Raw genomic sequence first — 23,428 nt, 5'->3', positions numbered from 1 at the left:
CATAGGACAATTGTGGATTCAGGATTAAAATTTGTGGCTCATAAAGCATTTCTGAAAAACAGCAACTTACAGCACATGTAAGTAAAGGTTGTCTTTTGCTTCCCTGGGCCCAATTTACTCAAAAATTTGTCCTCTCTGCTTATATTCCTTCTTTTCCAACTCTAACCCCACTTTTAAAAAATTAGTATAACTGTGACAATAGCTTAGAATCATTATCCTTGACTTCTGGATAGCATAGCTTTAGAGGGGTATTAGAACAGCCTGTTTATTCCCTTTCATGAATTTCTTGGCCATTTCCATCTTGGACAGAGCAATAGGCCAAGGCAAGAATCTGATGTGAAAACTATGTCCTTGATTCTTTTCCTTGGAATCATGTTCCCTGAAAGACATTAAACCAGTGGAATGGAAAGACACTGGCTTGGCCATGGCCTTTTCAGGGAGCTCACAGTTACTAATGCCTTGCCCCCCACAATAGATCCTCTTTTGAAATTTCATTTAAAAAAAGCTGTCTGTCATGGGACAATCCAAAGGTTCAGACAGTTATTAACAATAGCAAATGCTTCCCCTGAAGTCATGTTGAAGCTTTGTCAGCTGAAGTCAATTGTAAATAAATAGGGACAATGGGAGCTCTTAGGCTGCTGGCTGCTAAATCCTGTTAGATGATAGCACTTAGTCAATAGGTGTGGCCTTTCTAAAAGGTTTCATCATTAAACAGAGTCACCTACTCCTAAGCTCAGACTGATGTCCCCACATCCTAATTTTCAGTGGGACCTTCTGTTGGAGGAATGTTGCCTGCATTCATTGGCCCTTTGGTGTTTTGCAAATTATTTGTAACAATACCCTATGTGTCTCATAGTCACCTGCATTATCTCACTTGATTTTTCTAAGTGGTAGGGAAAATCGTTTTTATTCCCATTTCATGGACAGAAAATCAGACTGAGGAAGATGTTGGATTTTCTCAGGTACAGGGATTGGAAGTGACAGAATTATGACTCCAGGGTTCGCTCCTGGCCATGTTCTTCCAATAAGAGTACAGGAAGTAAAATCTGTGTCATCCCTAAGATTTCAGGATCAGCGTTCTGGTAACATCTGTCCTCTTTCTTTTCTTGGGGAGACTAGTTCCCCAACTGATTTCCAGGCCAATTATAAAAGAAATCATTCTCTTAGAGCAGATTGCCTGGACTCTCTATGGAGATTTGTTGATATTATGAAAAACCTTAATTTCATAAAGCCACTATGTTGACTTCATATTTTATAGGTGGCGTTAATGATAAAGTCAATTCAAAAATAAAGCCTATGGAATTAAGATAAAAAGCATTTGGCAAAAATGTGACAAAACTCCAAGGAACTTTATTAACACATTTCATTAAATGCTGTTTGGCACCATCTCTGCAGTCAGTTTGCCTGCACAAGTCTGATGACTGCGTAGGCCTTGACAGCATAAACAAGAGAGAAACTGGAGAGAAGAAAAAGGCAAAATGCTCTAATGCAGTCACTTACATGTATTAATGACCTCAGTAGTTAATTCCAGTATTTTCATTACACCTGACTTTAGGCCCTAATTGCTCAACAACCACATTTTACTGGCTGTTTTACCAAATCATTCCCCCTACTCTTGTGATTTTTGTTTAGCGGGCTATGATTAATTGTAGTGTTAGTAATAATAGACTAGTTTATTTCTTTATTGTGCCTCTTATATTTTCCCTCCTTTCCTTGTTGCAAGCTATTTCTAGGAAACCAAAGCTACCTTGTGGATTTTTGGTACTATAGGGTAGAATACTTTTAATGGCATTCTATATATACAGCCTGGCATTTATCTCTATCTTCCAAACAGGTGCCATTTGAAAATAGGAAACCAATGAGATAGGCACATCCTATATAGTTTCATTAAAAGCCAATAATTTGGAAGCCCAGTCACTGGGCAGATTGTAGAAACTCGATTGATATTTGTAGGCATAGTTACACAGTAAGGCTAATGTTCCAACTGTTACGAAGGAATCATAAAATGTCCATAAGCTTCATTAATTTGTGTCATGAAAGAGGCTCTAATCACCCAAATAAGGAATTAAATTAAGTTGTTGGCTTTTGAGAATGGTGGGGAGGGAGGAGAGAATCAAGTCAAGTGCTTGCCTTTCCAAACCTTAGTCCCAACCTTTGTTTAAGATCAAGGACTTGGGGCCACTGGCTTCTTCTCCCCTGATTTCCCACAAGTAAATTTCACCCTTAACTTGAATATCAGCATCACGGGTGAGAGTGAGCTGGGAAGGAAATGTGTATCAGAAGCTGTTTCTTGATGTCCGTGGGATATGCCGATTATCTCTGCTAGTTTCTCCTACAGTATAAAATCCTGCACAAGAGCACTGCACTTTGGGTTTAAGGAAATTCAGATTGGCTCCTGTCTCTCACTTTCACCACTCCCCTCCACCCTGCTCATATTTGCAGGCCTGGGGACTCTCTAGAGGCCCTGCGACTGGTCACTGAGTTTATTTCTTGGTGCCTTAATTCCTGCCTGGCCCCTGAGAACCCAGAGACTGTGAGAAAAGCCAGCATTTGTGTTTTCCAGGGGCTTTGCAGAGGTGCTAATTAGCTCCTTTGCAAAGTCCTATAATCAAACAGTAAGAGGATTGTGGATTTTTTTCCCTCTCCTCCTCCTTCTTTTTGGCTTTTGGCCCCAATAATAAGTATGGTTCATAAAACTCATCTTGTTCTTTGGCGCCTAACCCAGCTCTGGGCTGTGCTGCTGGCAGCCCAATAGGGGCAGCTGCGCCCCGGTGCCGGCTCGCTGGCTGACCCGGGAACCTTGACAATAAGTATCATTTTCTTTGCTCCCCTCTCCTGTTCTTCTTGGAAGGAAGAGCAGGTTCCCCTGTACTCCCCCCTTCCCCCCCCCCCCCCCCCCCGAAGGATTGGGATTTCAGATGAAGATGAAAATATTTGTGTCTCCAAGACTGTGGGGAAGATAGGCAGATTGACTTTTCAATGTATAATACTTCAATGAAAGCCATTCTTAATTCACATTCCAAAAGAAAAGATTTATGTAGGCACATTTTTAAACTTCCTGGCGGAGGGGTTTTTCATGTCAGAGAGCATTCCACACTCCGTGTGAAAAGAGAAGATGCATGCGTAGAAGGAAGAGGGCACCCTTGTGTAGGGAGGGGTTAAGGTGAGTGGAAATGTCAATATAGAATAAGGCGGGATTGGACACACACACATCCTTAAATTATGAGGCACAAGAGTGGCCCTTTCTATCTCCATCAACTGTCTAGTTTGAGATCATGCATTCGCTCCTGGGTTGTAACCCCTTTCTGAAGGTGACTGGTCAAACACATAGATACTTTTAATTTATGATTTTGTTACGCTGTTTGACCAGCCTCAGGTCAGGGTCCAGGATTACTGTCACCCTCAGATCTCCCATTCTTATCTGACTCTCAGCCCAAAGCTCACTCTCCTGAGCAGGAAACAGATATTGAAGGGCTCATTGCAGTTTGTTGAGGTGTTGGCTGTTTTTGTAAAAGTTGGTGTTTATTTTATATTCATATGTCTAGAGGCCCAATCACTGGACACTTCTTAAGTAAATTCAACTAGTAAACAAATTCACAGCGGGAGTCAGCTGTCAGAATTATGGCTTAGAATTTCCCAAATCAAGGTCTCATAGCATTGATCATTGGAAACTGAAACTCCTGCCCATTGAAAAGACTACATGTTTGGAACATGTAGGTAAATTCAGTATTATTTTTTCCATAACAAATATGACATCTTTTCTTTGATTGGTCCAAATCTTAAAATGACATGTCGTTAGAATAGTTCAAGAAAAATTCTGACATACTCCTTGTAATCTTTTGTTGTTCTCTTCATGGCATTATCTGGTTATTAGAAATCCTATAGAAATGATCTCAGCAGAGTTTATTAGTCAATAGCTGTTTTCTTTCCTATGAGGACGTGTTAAATCCAGTTCATATCCAAGGTTCTGTATGTCACGTGACTTCAAAATATTCATGACACTCTTTCATTTTAAAGCATCTTTTCTCTCTGGTGAGTTTATGGTTTTAAATTAAATTAAATTTAATCTTTATATTAGTTGTTCAAAAGGTCAGAAATCTCTAGGAGGTATATAACTGGGCTCTGAATCAGCATATGAAAAATAAGCTATTGTGTAAAAAAAAGACCTAATATAGACAATAGGAAAATTATGCTCCACTCCCTACTCTCCCACCCTCCATTGGCAAAAATGATAGGTAAGAGAAGCAGGAAAAACTAAACTGTCACTTCTGGTAAAAGAAAGAGATGATTGGGTTTAAGTAATGCATGGACCATGATCAAATAAAATTATATTGTGAAAAAAATCTCAATTTGAATACTTTATTTCTGAAATATATCATTTTTAGATTCACATTTAATCTTTTTTTATTCCTTTCAGCAATTTTACTCGAAATAAACTGACGAGTTTGTCTAGGAAACATTTCCGTCACCTTGACTTGTCTGAGCTGTAAGTAATGATTTTGTGTTTGGGGAAATTTTTTTCAAGGAAAAGGGCAATTAAGTATATTTTTAAATGAGTGATGCTGCAGATCTATTTTGATGTAAAAATTCTTGAAAAATGATTTCTCAAGTTTTAGTTACTTGTTTGTTTGTTTTTTCACTTAAGAAGACAGGATTGAGTAATAAAAATTAGAAACCACAATAGTAACATATTGTTTATGATGAAGTTTAAATGTTTTTACATAAATGATTTATTTTGTAATGGAGGGGAAAATATTTAAATGTGTTGATGACTAATAGCCAGAATTTCCAAGTGTGTTCAATTTTTGGGTTATCACCATGAAGCAGATGTAAACTGTTGACATTCCTATGGTTAAGGTGCTCAAAGAACCCTGCAGCAGAGATTCTGTGTAGCAGAGGTGGGCCAAAATGGACAAGGCCTTTGAATACCAGCAAAGCTTTCGCTTAAACTGTATGTGGCCTGAGATGTAGGGTCCACCCATTCACAAGGAAATTGGGCAGATTAGAAGATGTCACTAGTGGGGTGACAGCAAGCTAATTGGTAGCAATGAGGGTTACATGATGAAAGTCTTAGTGATTGGCAATGATTTTGAATAAACTGAATTCAGGTAGTTGAAGTACTAGGTTTTTAACACAGGAGTAGACAAATTAAAAACTTAAGGAAGATACACGAAATAGAGTAAGATACTCTGTAAAAATTTTAAGCATCACTGCAGAAAATTTACTTGCTTGGTTAAAAATCAGAGTTCTGATTCCAAATTTACATGTCTCAATATTCTCCCTTCAACATATTTAATTAATTCATTCAACAAATGTTAATTGTGTGTCTGTTACAAATCAAAGTAACATGGCAGTAGGCCATGGCGATAGAAGATCTCTGTGGTCCAGGATTCTGCTCTGTGGTGAGAGAGGTAGACGTCTAACATGCACATGTAATGATAATCACTGCAAAAGGAGTTTGCACAGTGAGCTAGGGGAAGAAGCCAGTTGTCCATCGGCATTTTGTGGTCATAGGAATATTGTTATATGTATAACTGAAGAACCCCTGGCTTCTTTATCCTCTCTGATGATTCAACCAGACTTTCTTTTTAGAATGATTCTTTAGTTTTTCATGTACTCAGACTGCCAGGAAATAGCTTGAATTGGTGGGGCTTACACATTGTGGATCTCCTCTGCATTGTATTCCATATCCAGTCGCATCAAATCTTATTTTGGCGTTGGAGGGATACTTGGAGGCCATCAAGCAGACACAAATTAAAGAGTCTGCTATGACCACATTTCCCCAAAGAAATTCCCAGAAAAGTCTCCAGGGATCCCTGAGATTCTTAGAACCCGACCAGAAAACCACAGGAGTAAATGATGCTGCAAAGCCCAGGTCCGGTCCACACAGAAATCTTAAGTATTGTGGTTAATTCCAGGCAGAGCCTATGTAACGATTTTAAATGGCCTCATTTAAAGGCTCATTACCATAAATGGAATTCATCTTAAATAGGCCACTGAGTATTATAAATAAGCATTTAAAGATTTTTTTCTTGTGGTTTTTATTTTCCTCTTGACTATTTCCTCCTTCACCAGTCGCAGGCCACAGGAGTCCAGGCAGCACGGCTGAATGGTGGCTTTCTCTCAGCAGACCTTCTCACAGTGGGCTAAGCGGCTCAATCTGGAGCTTACTGCCCTTGCTTTCTGAACTCCTGAGCTTGGTGTGTGCGTGTGTGTGTGTGTGTGTGTGTGTGTGTGTGTGTAGCCATGTGAGCACCTGCGCACATGCATGCCAGAGGTCCAAGAGCTCCCTTGCAGATTCTCTCTCTCACATTCACTCCACCTTGCTTGCATCAATCAAACTAACTGTGGTTGCAGAAAGCTGTGAGCACCACCTGATTAGCTCTCACACTTCAGTCCTAGCATTGGATTTACAGTCTCATTTTAAATGAAGATGACACTTTTCTGCCCCCCACTGAAGTTTGAGCTTATTAAATAACACTTCAATCTCCAGCCTGACCAGAAATAAGTATGTTAGTATTTCTGAAAACTTACTGTTGGCATCTTCACTTAAGACCTTCATAATAACTGTATAATAATAGTGATAAATTTGTTACAGCGCCTTATTTCCCCTCATTTTGTGAGACACACACTTTTCTTTCCTACATGACAGCTATTTCTGCCCTTATCTTGTTTCCCTATTATTCTGAAAGGTCCTACATCACTTTGCATCTTTTAGCCTTTACAGTGGTGTTTGCACACAGCAGAAGCTCAGTAAGCATTAGATACATTAACGAATAATAAGTAGTTATGTTTTAAAGATGGGTATGACTTTCAAAGATGGCTGGCTAGAAAGAATTCACAATTTTGTAGTGCTTCAGGAGCATGAATGTAGTTAAAATTAAAAAAGAGAAGCCTGACCGAGTTTCATTTTTGTTTCATGTAGGATCTTGGTGGGCAATCCATTCGCATGTTCCTGTGATATTATGTGGATCAAGACTCTTCAGGAGACTAAATCCAGTCCAGAAACTCAGGATTTGTACTGCCTAAATGAAAGCAGCAAGAATATTCCCCTGGCGAACCTGCAGATCCCCAATTGTGGTAATTCACTTTTAAGTCAATGAGTTCTAGTTGCTATTAATTATTCTAATTGCCTTGGTGTGGTAGAGAGTCTGGGAAGATTACCACTACCCAGATTTTATTCTGTATGCTATTATGTCTCCAGTAAGTTGGGCAACATTTGTGTGCAGTATGGAGAAATCATTTGGGAGCAACTTTGCTGAACATTTTTTGCAAGTAGAATATTAATTTTGAATGAATGACTTTAAAGTGTACAGAGAAAAAAGCACACACTTTATTCCTTTGTTTCTTTGTTCGTTCGTCTGTCCATCCATCCATCCATCCATCCATCCATCCATCCATCCATCCATCCATCCAAAAAGTATCTGCTAAGAATGTAGTACTCCATTGGCCACATGTATACTTGGTTGGCCCTCAGGCCATATAGAGGGAAGGATTTCAAGGTGATAAAGTGTCTTGGAAGCATAAGAAAATGCCGTTCAATCCAGATGTCAGATGTCTATGTCTCTTGATGGCGCTCCTCAGATTTCCCCTTACAAGTGCTTTATCCCATGTCTAAGTTCAAAATCTCTTCCTTTACCCTTGTCCCCACTCCTCTCCTCAGCATTTACACCTCCAGAATTTAAAATGGCACCGTGTGATGAAATCACAGCTCTCTGTGAGGACTAGTGTGTTTATAGTAAGGTGACCAGACGTCCCGCTTTTGGCAGGACAGTCCCGATTTTTAACAATTTGTCCCGCGTCCCACGGCGTTTTAAAAAAGTCCCGATTTTTGGAAAGAATGCACGACAAGCTAGGGAACAGCGGGAGAACAGGAAGGGAATATACGGTTTTCGGCGGCCATGTGGCTATTTAGCCAGGATATGTATGAGTTTTATATTAGTTTTGTTAATTTTATAATGTTAAACTTTAATAATAACAAATAATTGTTGAGAACTGATTATCGAGAACTGCTTATCAAAGTTCGCATTGTTGATCAGTTGTTAGAATTCGACCACCATTGTTTGGACTTAATGAACAATGGCATTTTTTGGGATTGGCAACGACGAAAACATTTTGTAACTGTCTCTTAGACGATACACATCGTACTGCGTGCTAGTAAGTTAGTTAAACAAGTGATGTCATTACAAATCAGCTATTCAGATAATTTAGGTAAGTAATTTATTTATTTATTTCATAAATACATAAATTTTCTTGAATTTAGCAGACAGTACTCGTATTATTTATATTTTATAGTGGCGGCAAAATGTCTAGTGCCGGCCTTGAAAGTGACACTTACGACTTATGTTATGGCAAATTCAGAGGAAAAATAATACAAGTTAGTATTGTTATTATTTAGAAAGAAATATAGGATTAAAATAATTTTTAAAATATATTTACTTTATAACAATCAACTTAATTTAATTTATAAACTAACAATAAAATATGTTCATGTAATTATGTACCTACTTACTGTGTTTTTAAGCAATATGTATATAATAATTTATAATATAATTTTAAATTATTTTTTTTAGATTTTTAACATAATGAGTAAGAAAAGAGAATGCAAATTCAACGATGATCTAAGAAGTGAATTTCCTTTTATTAAAAAAACCAAAAGCGATTACAATATAGACCAAATTTTTAATCAAGAACCCCCCCCCCCAGGCTGAAACCGGTGGATAGAGCGTCGGCCTGCGGACTCAAGGGTCCCAGGTTCGATTCCGGTCAAGGGCATGTACCTTGGTTGCGGGCACATCCCCAGTAGGGGATGTGCAAGAGGCAGCTGATCGATGTTTCTCTCTCATCGATGTTTCTAACTCTCTATCCCTCTCTCTTCCTCTCTGTAAAAAATCAATAAAATATGTTAACCCCCCCCCCCCACCACCACCACCGTCAATGGTGTCCCGCTTTACCAATGTTAAAATCTGGTCACCTTAGTTTATAGGGAAGTAGAATCCAAGGGTGCCTGTGAGGATTTTACCACTAAGGGCTTCTGGGACATACGTCTACAATACTCACATATTCATATTATTCCTCTGTTGAAATTTTAATCAGTTAGTCAGACAGTTAAATCAGTTCACAATGATATTTGATCTTCTGGTGACTCAGCAGAAAGCCAGGTAGCATTGGTTCTCCACTGCCCTGAGGAATCTTCATGTTGACCATAAATATCTGGTTCTTTGTTTTCAGAGGACCCTATTGTTTAGGGTCAGTTTTCATTTAAGGAAAATACAGCTGCTGCTTATTTTTAATGAGAATGTAATGAAAGGAAAGATAAATGTTCATTTCTGACCCTGAAGGAGCTTAGAAGATAGCAGTTACCCTTCCCACATGTTTTTTTTGGTAATAACTAGAGATCTTTGGTTTTAGAATGGGGGGATCAGGCCCTTGCCAACTTCCCTCAGCTTTCTTTGCTAGCCAAGGGTGAAAATAACAAACACTTTCAATATATATCTTTTCCTGATAAGAAGGTAACTGTTTTCTGTTCTGGCATAAATTTGTGCCACTGAGAGAAATTGCCTAGAGGGACAAGAAATGCAATGTTGAGTCACCTGGCCTCTTGGCCAGCTCCCAAATCCCCATGACTGTTGTGACCACAGTGGTTCAGCAACCACTGAGAGGAAAAAAGAGAAAGCATCTAACTCCTGCTCTGATTTCACAAACTGCATTTAATAGATGTCTGTTTTGCCCTCGCCTGAAACCATTCTATTTCTTTGATTTTAATTTTCAGCCACGTTGTCTCCACAGCATTCTGATAATGCACTCACTGTATGTGTTGTTGATGGACTGTTGTGATTGTGGAAGGGGAACCATAGCAGTAACCTGGTCCTTATTTTTCCTGATCGATTTGTCAATTTTCAATAATTTTTATATGATTTCTACAATTAGTCAATGCATTGTGTGTATGACAGTGAAACTTTGAATCCATGTCAGAGAGCATGTGCTTGCTTGATTGAGTAGGATCTGTTTATTATATTCATGGTAACATTCACAATTAATTTCACTGTCACCAATGCTTTTCAAAAAGCAACATTATAAAAGGAGAATTGACAGACGTATTTTTCTACCACTTTCATATTCTTATGTTTTATTTTTTCTTTTATTTCAAGTGTATTTTTACTTATTTATAATTGTACAAATCATGTTGATACATTTTGTTGTAAAAGTAACTTCCTATATTATACATAAAGCTTGTCTTTTTCTTGTTTGTGGCCATTTCAGGTTGGTAGTCATAGATCTAGCATATTCTTTTTGATCATTGCCTGGTATTTGTGGCAGAATAAATCTTAATTACATTAAATCTTCCATATTGATGGACATTTAGCTTCCCATTTTTCATTGCTACAAAAATGTTTCAATAAGCATATGGACAGATGCAAAGGTTTTTATAGAGAACATAGTAGGAACCATAATTTTTTGGTTCATATGGTTTGCACTTTAAAAAATGGTTATACTGATATATAGCCACCCCAGCAAAGTATATCTTGATATTAGCAAATGTATTCCTTGTCTCTCTAAAAATATATGGTACATAATTGCTTTTTAGTTTGCATTTTGCTGATTGCTATTGAGTATCTTGTGAACATTGTGTTTATTCTTCAGTGAACTACCTATTTATACCCTTTGTCTAGTTTTCTTTTTTTTTTTTCTTTTTCTTCCATTGGTAGTGTTCTTTGTTTTATTTTTCTTAATTCTTTGAAATTCTGTTTTTGTAAATATATAATGATAAGATATTTACCATACACATTAAATGTATTTCTGTAAGTATCTAGAGTTAACCTTTCATAAGACATTTTACTTCTCTTTACTTCTTTCTCCCATCTCTCAAATTGTTTTCATCTGGGATTTTATTTTAGATTTTACTTATTTTTTTTCAAATTTTTATTTATTGATTTGAGAGAAAGAGACAAAGAGAGAGAGACATCAACATCAATTTGTTGTTACACTTACTTATGCATTCATTGGTTGATTCTTATATGTGCCCTGGCCAGGGATCGAACCCATAACCTTGGCGTATCAGGAGGATGCACTAACCAACTGAGCTATCTGGCCAGGACATTACTTGATTTTTAAAAAAGATTTACTATTTTTTGTGTACCACTGATCTTTGTATCTTACTACTTCTTCTTGGAGTGGTTTTTCATTTTGCTGGAATGTACTAGTATTCTCTAATATTTTTTTCAGAGAAATTTAAAAAATAAAATCGTCACATTCTTGCCTGGTGGAAAATCAGCCTGTATTTTTTTTCTTCCCAGTGGTATTGACTGAGTATAAAGTTCTAGACTCAAAATAGCTTCTTAGGGTTTTGCAGATTTTCCTTGTATTCCACTGTTGCTGATGAGATGCTTGAGGCCAATCTGATGCTTATTTCTTGATAAATAACCTCTGCTTTTCCATTTCCTTCTGAAGCTTTTAAGAGTTTCTCCTAATCCATGTTATTCTTAAATTTTAGAACAATGAAATTAGGTATGTTTGTGTTTAAGAATTTATTCTGGTCAATATACAGCATACACTTTCAGTACAAGTGTTCCTGTCTTTAGTTCTGGAAGAATTTTCTAATTTATTTAGATGAATGTTTCCACTTCTGGCTCCTCCCTTCATACCTCTCAATCTTTCTGTAATACTTTCCATCTGCTTGTCTTTTTGTGCTGCATTATGGGAAAATTGGTTTCCTCACTACTTTACCCTTCAGCTATTTCTGTAGCTACTGAATTTTTCTCTTCCAACAGTCAGTTTTTAATTTCTGCAATCTCTAGTGATTGGTATTATGATTGAAATGCCTTTTTCCACATTGGAGCTCACCATATCTCTACTGTGTCACAGCTCCTAGCATGACTGATTTTCTCTTGGCAAGTTCTCACACTCATTGCTTCTACTTGGAAGTGGCTACAGCTGTTGTTGGATTCTGTGTCTATGGTGAGGAGGTAGCGATGGGACGTGGAAAGTTTATCCCTTCTGGTGTTGGCTAATGACCCTGTGGCTTGGCCTTCCTGGGGCTCTGCTCTGTCCTGCAGTTCACCCCTTCAGTCTTGGGTCGGCCGAGAGCCTCCCTGTTCATCTGACACATACTATGTATTCATTTAGAGCTGTCCTGTTTTTGTTTAATCCTATTTCCCTGCTTTCTCTTGTCCAGAGGTTCCTCATAGTTTCTTATCCATCAACAGTATGCTTTCTTGTTTTTCTGCCTTTAATTTTTTTGGACTAATTTCTAGAAATTTGAGATGAAAGCCAGATACTTCAAACTGGGGCTTAGTTAACATGTATTCATTTTCTTCACGATAGCTTCCCAACTTTGGTTCTTTTTCAAGTTAGATTGAGCAGTAAATTACACTAGACTTTTTTGGATTTAAATTCTGTCTCTGAAACTCCATGTTCAGAAATTCAGATGATATGCTAATATCTTCAAGTTAGATCTTATTTGCAACATGGATTCATGCTCAGAGGCTTTTCTTTTGGGTCCTACCCTTTTCAAGCTTTTAAAACATATCTGTTGTGTTTAAGTCACAGTATGCTGAATTCATCTTATTTCCACTTCTTTTGATTAAAATTTTGTCAAGAGTAACTCCTAAGAGTATAGTCTTATGTGTTTTATCGTTGTAAACCAAAAATTTGCCAATAACTATGGCCATTGAATTTAGTTAGCAGCTAGTAATATTTAATTTCAATAACAAAGAGCTATTGGCAATTTATTCTTTATAAGTCAGGTTTTCTTTAAAAAGTCCCCTTTATTAAGGAGTACAAGTTGCCAGTTATAAAAATAATCACAGGGATGTGAGTAGAGCATAGGGAATATAGTTGATAGTACTCTAATAACTATGTATGGTGTCAGATGAATACTGAACTTATCAGGGTGATCACTTCATAAGGTATATATAAATGGCTAATCATGATATTGTCCATCTGACAGTAATATAATATTGAGTGTGATTAAAAACAAAATTAAAAAAATCTTTCCACTTTAGTATTTTATCATGTCAGTATTATATTGTGAACAAATTGTCAACATTTTATATGCAAACATGAATCCTTAGACTGCTTAATGTATGCCTTGAACATAATAGGGATTTGATTAATGTTTGCTGAATTGATAATTAATAAATGCATGAACATACTATATTAATGCTCAGATTGGACTGAAATTTTAATATAATGGTGAAGATATTTCAGTTTAGTAAAAAGAACCTAAACATATATTTTTCTAGCCAAATTATACCATATATTTTAGTTCCCTTTGAAATTTTTGTTGTCCTTGCATTTTAAACTTTATTTAATTCTGAAATTGTGTGTATTTTTTAAAATTTTATTTTTCAATTACAGTTTGTGTTCAATCCTTTTTTTTGTATTAATTTCATGTGTACAGCACAGTAGATAGACATTCATATAGCTTACAAATCATTGTTGCATTTCAAAAGGATCTTGTTTCTTCCTTTTCCTTCCTCCCTTAGTGATTAAGGGAGCGTAGCAGGTGGGGCTGGGAAGTTTGTGCAGTTCCCACTAGCAGCACAGTCAACATGGCTCACAATATTTTTCTAACAGTTCCCTCTTGCCATGAATTATGGTAAATTTGTTCATGCCGTGAAACACATTGAGGTCTGTTTCTCCACAAGGTTCTTTTTAACCTTAGAAAAACTTTATTGACTGCAAGGCAATAAAATACGTTCGTATAAAATTTCCACATTATTCAGAAAAAAAGAGGTGCTGTAAGCGTTGGTTCTGAAGACGGAAACTGAGTCACACAGGTGCTAATGAAGGGAAGTTATTTATCATTCCACAAAAATGTCCCTGCTACTTCTTTTCATGTTTTTTCAGTAAAATTATTCATCACATAGCATATTCTAAATTTCTGTGCTCAGTTTGGTCTTCAGTAGTTAGTTTGCAAAATGACTTTCACTTTAATTGTTTTATGCTGTAATTATAATTCAAATCTCTGGAACAGAGTTTCTTCAGGGAGTGTTAGTAGTGAATGAAATGCTCTGTTTTAACTAGATGGCAAATATATTTAAGAAAGTCTGTATTCCTCTGGGTCAAATCAAAACAATCCTTCAACGCATTTAACTAGTTAGCATGTCCCACAGTGAACATAAGGCGGTAATTCAGGTGATGGTTGAAGGACTGGGCAGTTACTATATAAAACACCCTTAATGGTCTCATGGATTGAAATCAGTCCTGCCTTTGGTTCCCGTGTTATTTATACTGAAAATTTCAATTTTCCACATTTCCAACCTTCAAACTTTTAGTGTAGAGAATTCTTAAAACACATAAACAAAATGCTGTTTATAATGGGAAAGGTTACAGGTGTCTGGGAGGAGAGGCCGAGTGAATTGATTTTAATTATTTATTGTTAAGATTTTCTTTTGGTTTCCACCATAGTTTGTAGTATATGTCTGTTTAGAATACTCCTACACACTCATTCTATTGTTTGTTTTGAACCAGAAAAATAGATTGAGAGTAATTCTACTTTGTTAGTATTTATAGAAGATGAAAAGGAAATGCTATATTAATCGTCTATGGAGGTTAGTATAAAACATTATTTTCTTAGTATCTTAGCTGTGTTGATTTTTTTTTGAAAAACATATACAAAGTCTAGCTTACTGATTTTAAGTAGAGATTGGTTTTATCTACTAAAATAAAGCAATCCACACAATGGATCATTGCTTTTTTTTTTAGAATGGCAAATGAAGTTTTTTTTTCTAACCTATCAGTCACTATACAGGTTTTTGTGTTTAGAAGATTTGTGGTCACTGTCACTGTCATGACACACCTCACAAAAGCATAGAAGCACAATTTCTGATTTGAGCTTGGACAGTCTCTGCTGATTTCTGCATTTCTGTAACCAGGTATAAAGGAGCCTCTTCAGAATAGGTCAGGTTCATCCAGGCTTCATTTTTGGTAATGAAAGATACATGTTTAGGAGACAAAGCAATTAGAAGACATTACAAGAAGGTAGAAAGAGAGAAGCCAGAGCAGATAAAATCATAATTTACTTGAATACTTTTATACACATGGAGTGATGACCCAGCATGAAATGAACAGAGCTCAGGATCACTAAAATGAGATTAAAAAAAGAAAAACACAATCCAGTCTTATGGGTGAGTGTTGAAAAATAAAACCCCAAATTGTTAATAATCCAAATGATTCAAGGTTAGTTTTCTTCAATTATTACAAAGTGAGAAAATTTGAATTAGTATTCAAGGGGTCTACTCAATATGGTCAACTCTCAAGAAGTGTGCACTGATGGAAGGGGTCAGAGGCATGGAGAGCCCAGTAAAGGAGGCATCCATTCCATGTATTGGTTGAGGCCATGGACAGACAGATGTGGGTCAGGGCCAGCTCTCACTCATACTGTTTACTTATAATTCTTCTTTAAAAACAAAAAATGTTTTTTTAAAATTAATTTCAGAGAGGAAGGAAAAAGGATAGAGAGACAGAAACATCAATGATGAGAAAGAATTGGCTGCCTCCTTATGCCCCACACTGGGGATCTAGCCCGCAAACCTGGGCATGCACCGCCCTGACTGGGAATCAAACTGTGATCTCCTGGTTGAGGCTCAACCACTGAGCAACACTACCCTGGGCTTGTGATGCTTCTTAAGCTTTAATTTATTTATCTGGAAATAAGGATACTAATGACACTTTCTTTGTAGAGTTTTAAGGTTTACAAATAAGATAATACGGAAAATAGATGAGGTCTAGCACGTGTTAAGTACTGAATAAATATTAGCTATTAATGTTATTACTATAATCACTATGAATATTTAGCTTCAAATATAGTTTATATTTGAACTTAAATATGTGTATATGTTATATTTTGTCAAATTACTTCAAATAAAAATAAAGCCATGACAAGATATCACAGTGAAATGGTATATACTCAAATAAGCTTGGCGAATATGAAATCAATGAAAATTAAATGGTTTCTTTAGAGCAGGGCTTCTCCGAGCTTTTAAAATGGAGGCGGGTGGGTGGGAAGAGATCAACCAAAGAACTTGTATGCATATATGCATAACCCATGGACACAGACTATAGGGTGGTGGAGGCCTGGGGCGGTGCGCGGGAATGGGCTAGAAGGAGTTAATGGGGGGAAAAAGGAGACATGTAATACTTTCAGCAATAACATTTAAAAAATAAAATGGTAATGTGCATAGTGAACAGAGTTATAGATTTTGTGTAACTTTTTTAAAAAAAATATTGCAGTTTTTTGTTTTTTAACCACAGAGCATCTCAAAGAATTAGATTGTCAAAGAACACACTACACCCTTTGGGGAAAGTTTGGTGGACTAGGTGATTACTCAGACCACTGTTGGTTTAAGAATAATAGTTGTAGAAAACAGAAGCTTAGTGAACAACGTTGTCTAAACTCCTGCTACTCAAAGTGTGGTCTGTGGAACAGAGAGTTTGTTAGAAATGTGGATTCTCGGGCCCCAACCCAGACCGACTGGGAAAAAAGCAACATTTTTAACAAGATCTGCTGGTGATTCATGTGCACATGAAAGCTCTGGTCTAAAGAAAGTCAGCCGTTTTGCTAGATGGTTTATGATTTTCTGCTGAGGTCTACAGGCTGGTATGTTTTTCCTGAACACATCCAGGTCAAGAGACACCGACACAGAGGTGTCTGTCTGCCTGGGCAGATGACCATCTCTTATCTCCAGTGAGGTTTCTCAGAGTGCAAAGGATGACATCTCTGAAGCTCAAATCAGGATCCCATTACGGTAGTGCTAGAAGCTGTTGGAAGCATTGCTGAGCTTTGCTCTGTTCTTGTGCCGATTTCAAATCTTATTAAGCCAGGAAGTAGTGCCTGGCAAATGGTTTATCCTGCCTTGGCTATTCATGCTTCCCAATTCATTTTTATTGTGCTAATTAAACCTCAAGTGATATTTCAAGTACAGATTGTTTTTTCCATTATTAACTCTTTGGCCAGCATATTAATGCTGTAGAATTAACGTGAGTCAGATGCTTACTCATTTGTGTAAGACTTTACATTTAAAAGATCTAGACTGGGCCAATTTTGCACAGATTCCCTTGGAAACTGCTATGACAAGGTGATACAATTTCTCTATAAATAAAGGAGACTCACTCTTCCTTCACAAATAGACATGTAATTATTTTTTTAATGAATCAAATTCCTAGATCATGGATATGTATTGGTTTTTATGGTCTGTGCTAAAATGGATATATGCAGTCTGGGAGATAGTATAATGTAGTTGTGAAGATCCTGTGTTTTGGGTTCAAATCCCAGGACAAAGATACTTGGGCAACTTGAGAAGATGTATTTGACTTTTTCAAACTTCATAGTCTGCATTAATTAAATAAGGGCAAAATACTTAACTTTAAGATTGGTTGTAAGGAATAAATAAAACAAAAACTTAAAATATTAGAGAAGAATGTATGGTTTAGTGAATGCCTATATAAATGCTATTATTATTACTGTAATTAAACAAATATTTTTAGAACTGTTAGTTATATAAGCTTAGGCTTGAAAAAAAACTATAACAGATTTTATAGTGGAAATTAAGATTATGGCATAGGATTCTCTTCTGAGAAACTATTTTTATCCTTTTCTGCTCAGAATTTCTAAACTATGAGATACATTTATAAAAGGTAGGGAATTCATCCCATAGGTTTGTATTTGAGGTACCAAGAGGGGTGTCTCTGAGCTCCACGGGTATTTTCTGGCTGCGAAGAAGGTCAGACTTTAAAAACAAACACCAGGGCAGGCTCTGGTCCATGGTGGCTCCAGCATTAGCAGATAAATTTGTAAGTACATAGAAGATGGCAGAAGTCAACAAAGCACACAAATTAATTGCAAGCTGGAAAGCAGCTGAATGAGTAGTAACTGACTTAAAGGCTGAGAGTGCTATTTACCAAGTTGGCAATGGGGAAAGGCAAGAGGAAGCTTGTTTTATGTTGCAGAACTACTACAAGGCTCAAGAAGTGACAGCACAGGCAATGCCAAATACAGGGGGTTGGTTGAAAGTCTATTAAGAAGCAGTTAATCCCATTTTTGTTCCATACGTCCTAGGTGCCTGCACCTCTCCCTCCACAGCAGGTTTATTCTCTAAAGAGCATAAAATGCAGGTCACGAGGATCTCCACATAGAGTGAAAACCATAAGAAAATGATGGATTTACATACTGAATATCGATATTTTCAGCCTTCTTCCTTTCCCAAGGAGGACAGGAAAAGAACATTATTTGAATAATTTGACCAGTCCTTTCCCAAAATGATTTAATAATATTGACATCAGAGAGTACCCAGTAGGAGGCCAATAATATTTTCCTACATGAAGCCAACAGTGAATAAATATGCAATGCTTCTAATACCTCATTCTTATGGATGTATGAATGGCCAAGGATCACCAGCTGTTTGAGAAAATCTTATAAAAGATACACACAACATGATCAAAGAGAGAAAGGAAGAAAAACTTATAAGAAACAAAGTTGATATGGAGAGAAAATAATTAAAAAGAAATGATCATTAATATCTCACAGAGATCAGAAGAGACATTGCACCTATAAAAGAAAAACGGGGTGCTATAAAAATAGAATGCCATTCAGGATCAAAAGAATGAGAATAAATACATGGGACAGAGGAATGAAAACCTCAGAAGCAGGTTGGAAAGGTAAATCTGAAGAAATCTTTCTGTAAATAGAACAAATATACGAAAATATGGAACATAGGAAAAAAAAGGATAAAAAAAATTTGATGGGATAGCTAGAAGTTTCAACATCCAAATTAAGAGATCTCAGTGGTGAGAAAGCATTGTATCAGAGTTAAGTTGGCATCTTTATTTTCCCTTCCTTAGTGGTACATATGACAGTGTTTTAGCCTATAATCAGTGCTGACTTAAATTTGATAAAATGTAACTATTACATATGATAGTTCAGCTGTTTGTATGGTATATATTTTTATAATAAACTTTACATCTAGACAGCCTAACTTCACAGCATATGTAAGGGCATGAAGACAGAGTATGTTGAATGTGCTAGGGGCATGTGGGGAGGGCTGGCCTTCTGTGTGAAAGTGAATCTTGTCTTCCACAGTGAGAGGTCAATAGATAATGTTAACACAGGGAAATCAAGAAGTAGCAATGTAGATATGGTATTTATCAATGTAGAGATCAATGTCAAAAAAGAACCTTTATGTGATGAAATGAGTGCCTATGGGGAATAGGAAATAGTGCCACATGGGTGAGGTGAGACTACTGCTTATCACAAAGTAGACTGAATGTTTTTCATAACAAGTTTTGTAGAATTATAGACTCTTCAAACTATGTGTCTATATATTTTGATTTTAAAAATATATATAGTTTTTAAAAAGTCACCTAGATTATACCACTGACTTCAAGGAGATTTTTCACTAAGTAAGCCCTTTGCTTATATCTTGCCTTGACAACTTCTTAATAAATTGGAAAGCTTAATTGTCATGGAAGTTGTCACCAAATATTAGAACAAGAAGAAGTTAGAGCTCGGTCTTCTAAATGAACAGCTGAATTTTATTTTTATAGAAATTTAAAGAAAACACGTGGCTAGAGGAAATGACTCACCCAAGGCTGCACAGTATGAGTCAGATTTAGGGTCTCAGGCTCCTGACTCCTGATTGAGAGTTCATTCCTGTTAACTGCACTGCCTCTTGATCACTCATATTCGCTTCATTGTCCTGTAAAACTCAGAGGATTAGGGGCCTTTGGAAACCCCATGAAAGATACAACATTGCTCTCTATGAATGCTGACAGGAAGAGTTCTGAAGAAGTCACACCAGTCCCTGCAAGCGAGAACTTGTCGGGAAGTCCTCTGCCACTGGTGGGAATACCATGAGACATGCTGCATAAATCTTGTTTCGGTCTGGTGTTAGTAATAAAGAATCATGGCTTTGTCATTAAGGACTGCATCATAAGGGAAGTGTGTATACATAGCATTGTGAAGCTCAGATAGGTCACAGAATGCTAGGTGGGTGGGTTAATTGCAATATAATGGCCATTGAAGATGAATTGCCTTTTCTGACCTGTAGGTTACTCCTGAGTTAATCATGTGTCATAGTTCCGTGGGACACAGCTGTTGGGGTGAATGTAGTCCCAAGCAGAGTTTCTGATACCAAGCAAGGCACTAGCTTGACTGGCAGGATCTGATATACTATTACACTCTCTGGGACCTGCCTTCATGTGAAAAATACTGTGATTCCTGTATGGTTAAAAGCAATGTAAACACCTGATAGGTGTGATTGTTTAATGAAGTGACAGCAGCATAATAAATGAAAGCTAGCATTTGAAATGTAAAAGTATTAAAATGATGCTCTCCTGAAATATTGAAAAATGTTTATAAGGTTCAAAATTTTATCAGATAAAGAGTACTTTCTTTGGGTTTTTCTACAAAAGAACTTTTCATTGGAATAAAGATCCATTTAACTTTTTTCATCATATCATAAATAGAATGACCAATTTTACCCATCATGTTTAACTATGACTTACATAGCTTTGAAATATGCTTTGAAACTATATTTCTTTTCCATAGTTTGATTCTCTTTCAAAATTGAGGTCTGGTAGTAGGTTAGATTTATGAATTAATTAATGCAAAAAATGGATTTAAACAAAATGTAGATGCCTTTCACTCTTTTGTCTTGACTATAAAAAAATGGAGGGAACCTGGCCAGTACGCTCAGTGTTTGAGCATCTGTCTTTGAACCAGGTGGTCACGGTTCGATTCCCAGTCAGAGCACATACAGGGGTTGCAGGTTTGATCCCCTGTAGTGGGCATGCAGGAGGCAGCTGATCAATGATTCTCTCTTATCATTGATGTTTCTATTTCTCTCTCCGTCTCTGAAATCAATAAAAATATATTTTTAAAAAGTGGAGGGAGGGAGATAGGGAGCTAAGGTAGTCCCCAGATATATGCCTGTTTATGTGGAAAAAACTAGATTAGCAACTGTAGAACAGAAAAAGAAGTAGAAGACATAGTTTTACAAACTAGTGGTTTTTTTTAATAAAGTTACTCTGTAATATTATTTTTAAGAAATGAGTAAAATTTATTTTCTAATCTTATTACTGCACATTTTTGGTTCACATTAAATCTGTAAAACTTATTGACCTGGCTCTTTTTCAGATCAACATATATCTGTCTCAGGAAGTAAATGATCATTAACTTTAAAGCATGAAGAGTTTTTAATTTATTGCTGTGATTTTAATCATGTATTTAGTTGTATATATCTCCGTTTACTTCTCTTATTGCACAGGTTTGCCGTCAGCAAATTTGGCCGCGCCTAACCTCACTGTGGAGGAAGGGAAGTCTATTACATTATCTTGCAGTGTTGAGGGCGATCCAGTTCCGAGTTTGTACTGGGATGTCGGTAATCTGGTTTCCAAACATATGGTAAGACTTGTCTTTGGCTCTGTGCTCATAGCCAGACGAGAGCACCTCAGAACTTGAGGTTTTATTAACCTAGTGATGATCATTTAATATTTTATAGGATGACATATGAGGAATTGTTGGTGTACATTTACTTTCTATTTATTCTTAATTAACAAAGACTAATGCAGGTTTGCATTTTAGTTATGTAAACCCAGTAGACGGGCGAGAGTCTTTGTCTCTAGTGAGCTTTTTGTGTCATCATGAGCAAGGTGAGTGACTCTCCTTTTCCCTTGGAGGAAGGTAGGTAGGCGTTTCAGGATTAAATCAATTTCACATATTAAACAATTGCCATCTAGAGAAATAGAACAACGTCTGATTTACTCCTTTGCCCGTGCTTGATTAGGCTGGAAACCTTTTCTGATGTTATCAATTATTTTTTCTAATTAGGGGAAGAAACCCCAAATCTTGTCACTTTGGGACCAGTCCTAACAAAGATTATCTTTGTCTGTTAATTCATTTGTAGAATGAAACAAGCCACACACAGGGCTCCTTAAGGATAACTAACATTTCATCTGATGACAGTGGAAAGCAAATCTCTTGTGTGGCAGAAAATCTTGTAGGAGAAGATCAAGATTCTGTGAACCTCACTGTGCATTGTACGTAATCAGACCAGCATGTGTTTTTACTAGCAAATGATCGTGGACACCCTTACATTTGTCGTTGGGGCACTCTGGGTGCTGCTTAAGTGAGTTAAAAAAAAGTGTATGCCGTGTTCTGTGCATACTTAATTAAGAAATGTTATCAGCCTCGTTCACTTGTTCTATTTCTGCTAATCTCTCTTGCTCATGCGCTGTCTTTCCCTTAAGCTTCTTTTTGATTTTAAGCTTGTCCTCTTGTGCCTCCCCAGTCTTCATTTGCTGGAACATATTTTGAGCTGGTTATTCTCCTCTTGTTTATAACTTTTAGTTTAAATTCGGATAAACCAGTTTCTAAATTTTTTTTCTGTATAAAAGCAATATAAAGCGTTAGAGTTCTGATACCTAAAGTATGGGGCTGGCTGTTCACAAACACCTACTTGTACTGTTGATACAATAAAACCTCATTAATTTGACATCAAGTTTCCATGAGAAGGTTGGAGGAGTCCTACTTCAGTTATTGAACATTACTATCTGCAGAAATCTTTTATTATATCTGTTTTAAATTTCTGTATATGTTGAAACTAAGCTAGAGGATAGTGATACTTCTTAAGCATATGTGCATTATTTTCTAGTATTAATAAATAACATGACACATATCTTAACATTCCAGATTGTAATGCTCAGTGTGAATGTATATTCAGTAAAAATCACATATACTGTTCACATCATTGCAAATCCTGGGCTGGATGGTACAAATTAGTGAACTTTTACTCTGGAAAAAAACCCACAAAAAACAGAAACAAAACAAAAAAAAAGTGAACAAACATGATGTGTGGTGTGTGTATGCACAAATCCGCACTGCACACATGTAGACACTGGTTAACGTTCATTCATAGAGGACCTACAGTATGTGGTGGTTGGAGTGAATGACTGAAATTACCAACCATAATCCTTTGTCACTGGCAGTACTAGCACTAAGCCCAGTAGACCCTGGACTTACAATTTCTAATCATTTCGACCTTCCTGGAAGCCTGAAGTCAGTGTTACCCCCAAACATATGCAACAAGCTCCTAACTTTATAGCCTTAAATCAACACCTCACCCAAAGCTCTTTTGAGCTTGGTGGAAGGAGTAAGTGTGTCCTGGGTATGGGGTCTTGGGTCGGTGGGAGGAAGGTACTAGCAAGTATGATTCCTACCCCACTGTGGTCCTGTGTTTGCAACACAGACCTACAAATAAGGACATGTAAGTTCAAAATGTTCTCAATTTAGGTTGATATCTATGTGGTAGCCATGGTCTGAAGAATTAGCTTTATCTATCAAAGTTTAGATAAAGAGAAGGAGGAATAAGTGATAAAGAATATTAGCAACTGAGCTAATCTTTGCAGTGACCTTGCTCAGAGTGTATTA

General features: G+C 36.8%; 1 protein-coding gene across 2 annotated transcripts in view; it reads left to right on the top strand.

Annotated features, from left to right (window-relative positions):
* The window catches only part of NTRK2 (neurotrophic receptor tyrosine kinase 2), a gene marked incomplete at its 3' end in the record, with an annotated part of 314,958 nt that overhangs the window by 33,711 nt on the left and 257,819 nt on the right, over positions 1 to 23,428 (top strand). For both annotated transcript variants that reach the window (XM_079790908.1, XM_079790909.1), the window contains exons 6-10: positions 6 to 77; positions 4,418 to 4,486; positions 6,926 to 7,080; positions 21,267 to 21,403; positions 21,906 to 22,038. In XM_079790908.1, the coding sequence (XP_079647034.1) occupies positions 6 to 77; positions 4,418 to 4,486; positions 6,926 to 7,080; positions 21,267 to 21,403; positions 21,906 to 22,038 (566 nt within the window). The remainder of the gene's footprint in view (positions 1 to 5; positions 78 to 4,417; positions 4,487 to 6,925; positions 7,081 to 21,266; positions 21,404 to 21,905; positions 22,039 to 23,428) is intronic.

This window comes from Cnephaeus nilssonii (genome assembly GCF_951640355.1).
Source record: "Cnephaeus nilssonii genome assembly, chromosome: 14".
Classification (NCBI taxonomy): Eukaryota; Metazoa; Chordata; class Mammalia; order Chiroptera; family Vespertilionidae; genus Cnephaeus; species Cnephaeus nilssonii.
This window is presented reverse-complemented; position numbering and strand designations above follow the sequence as displayed.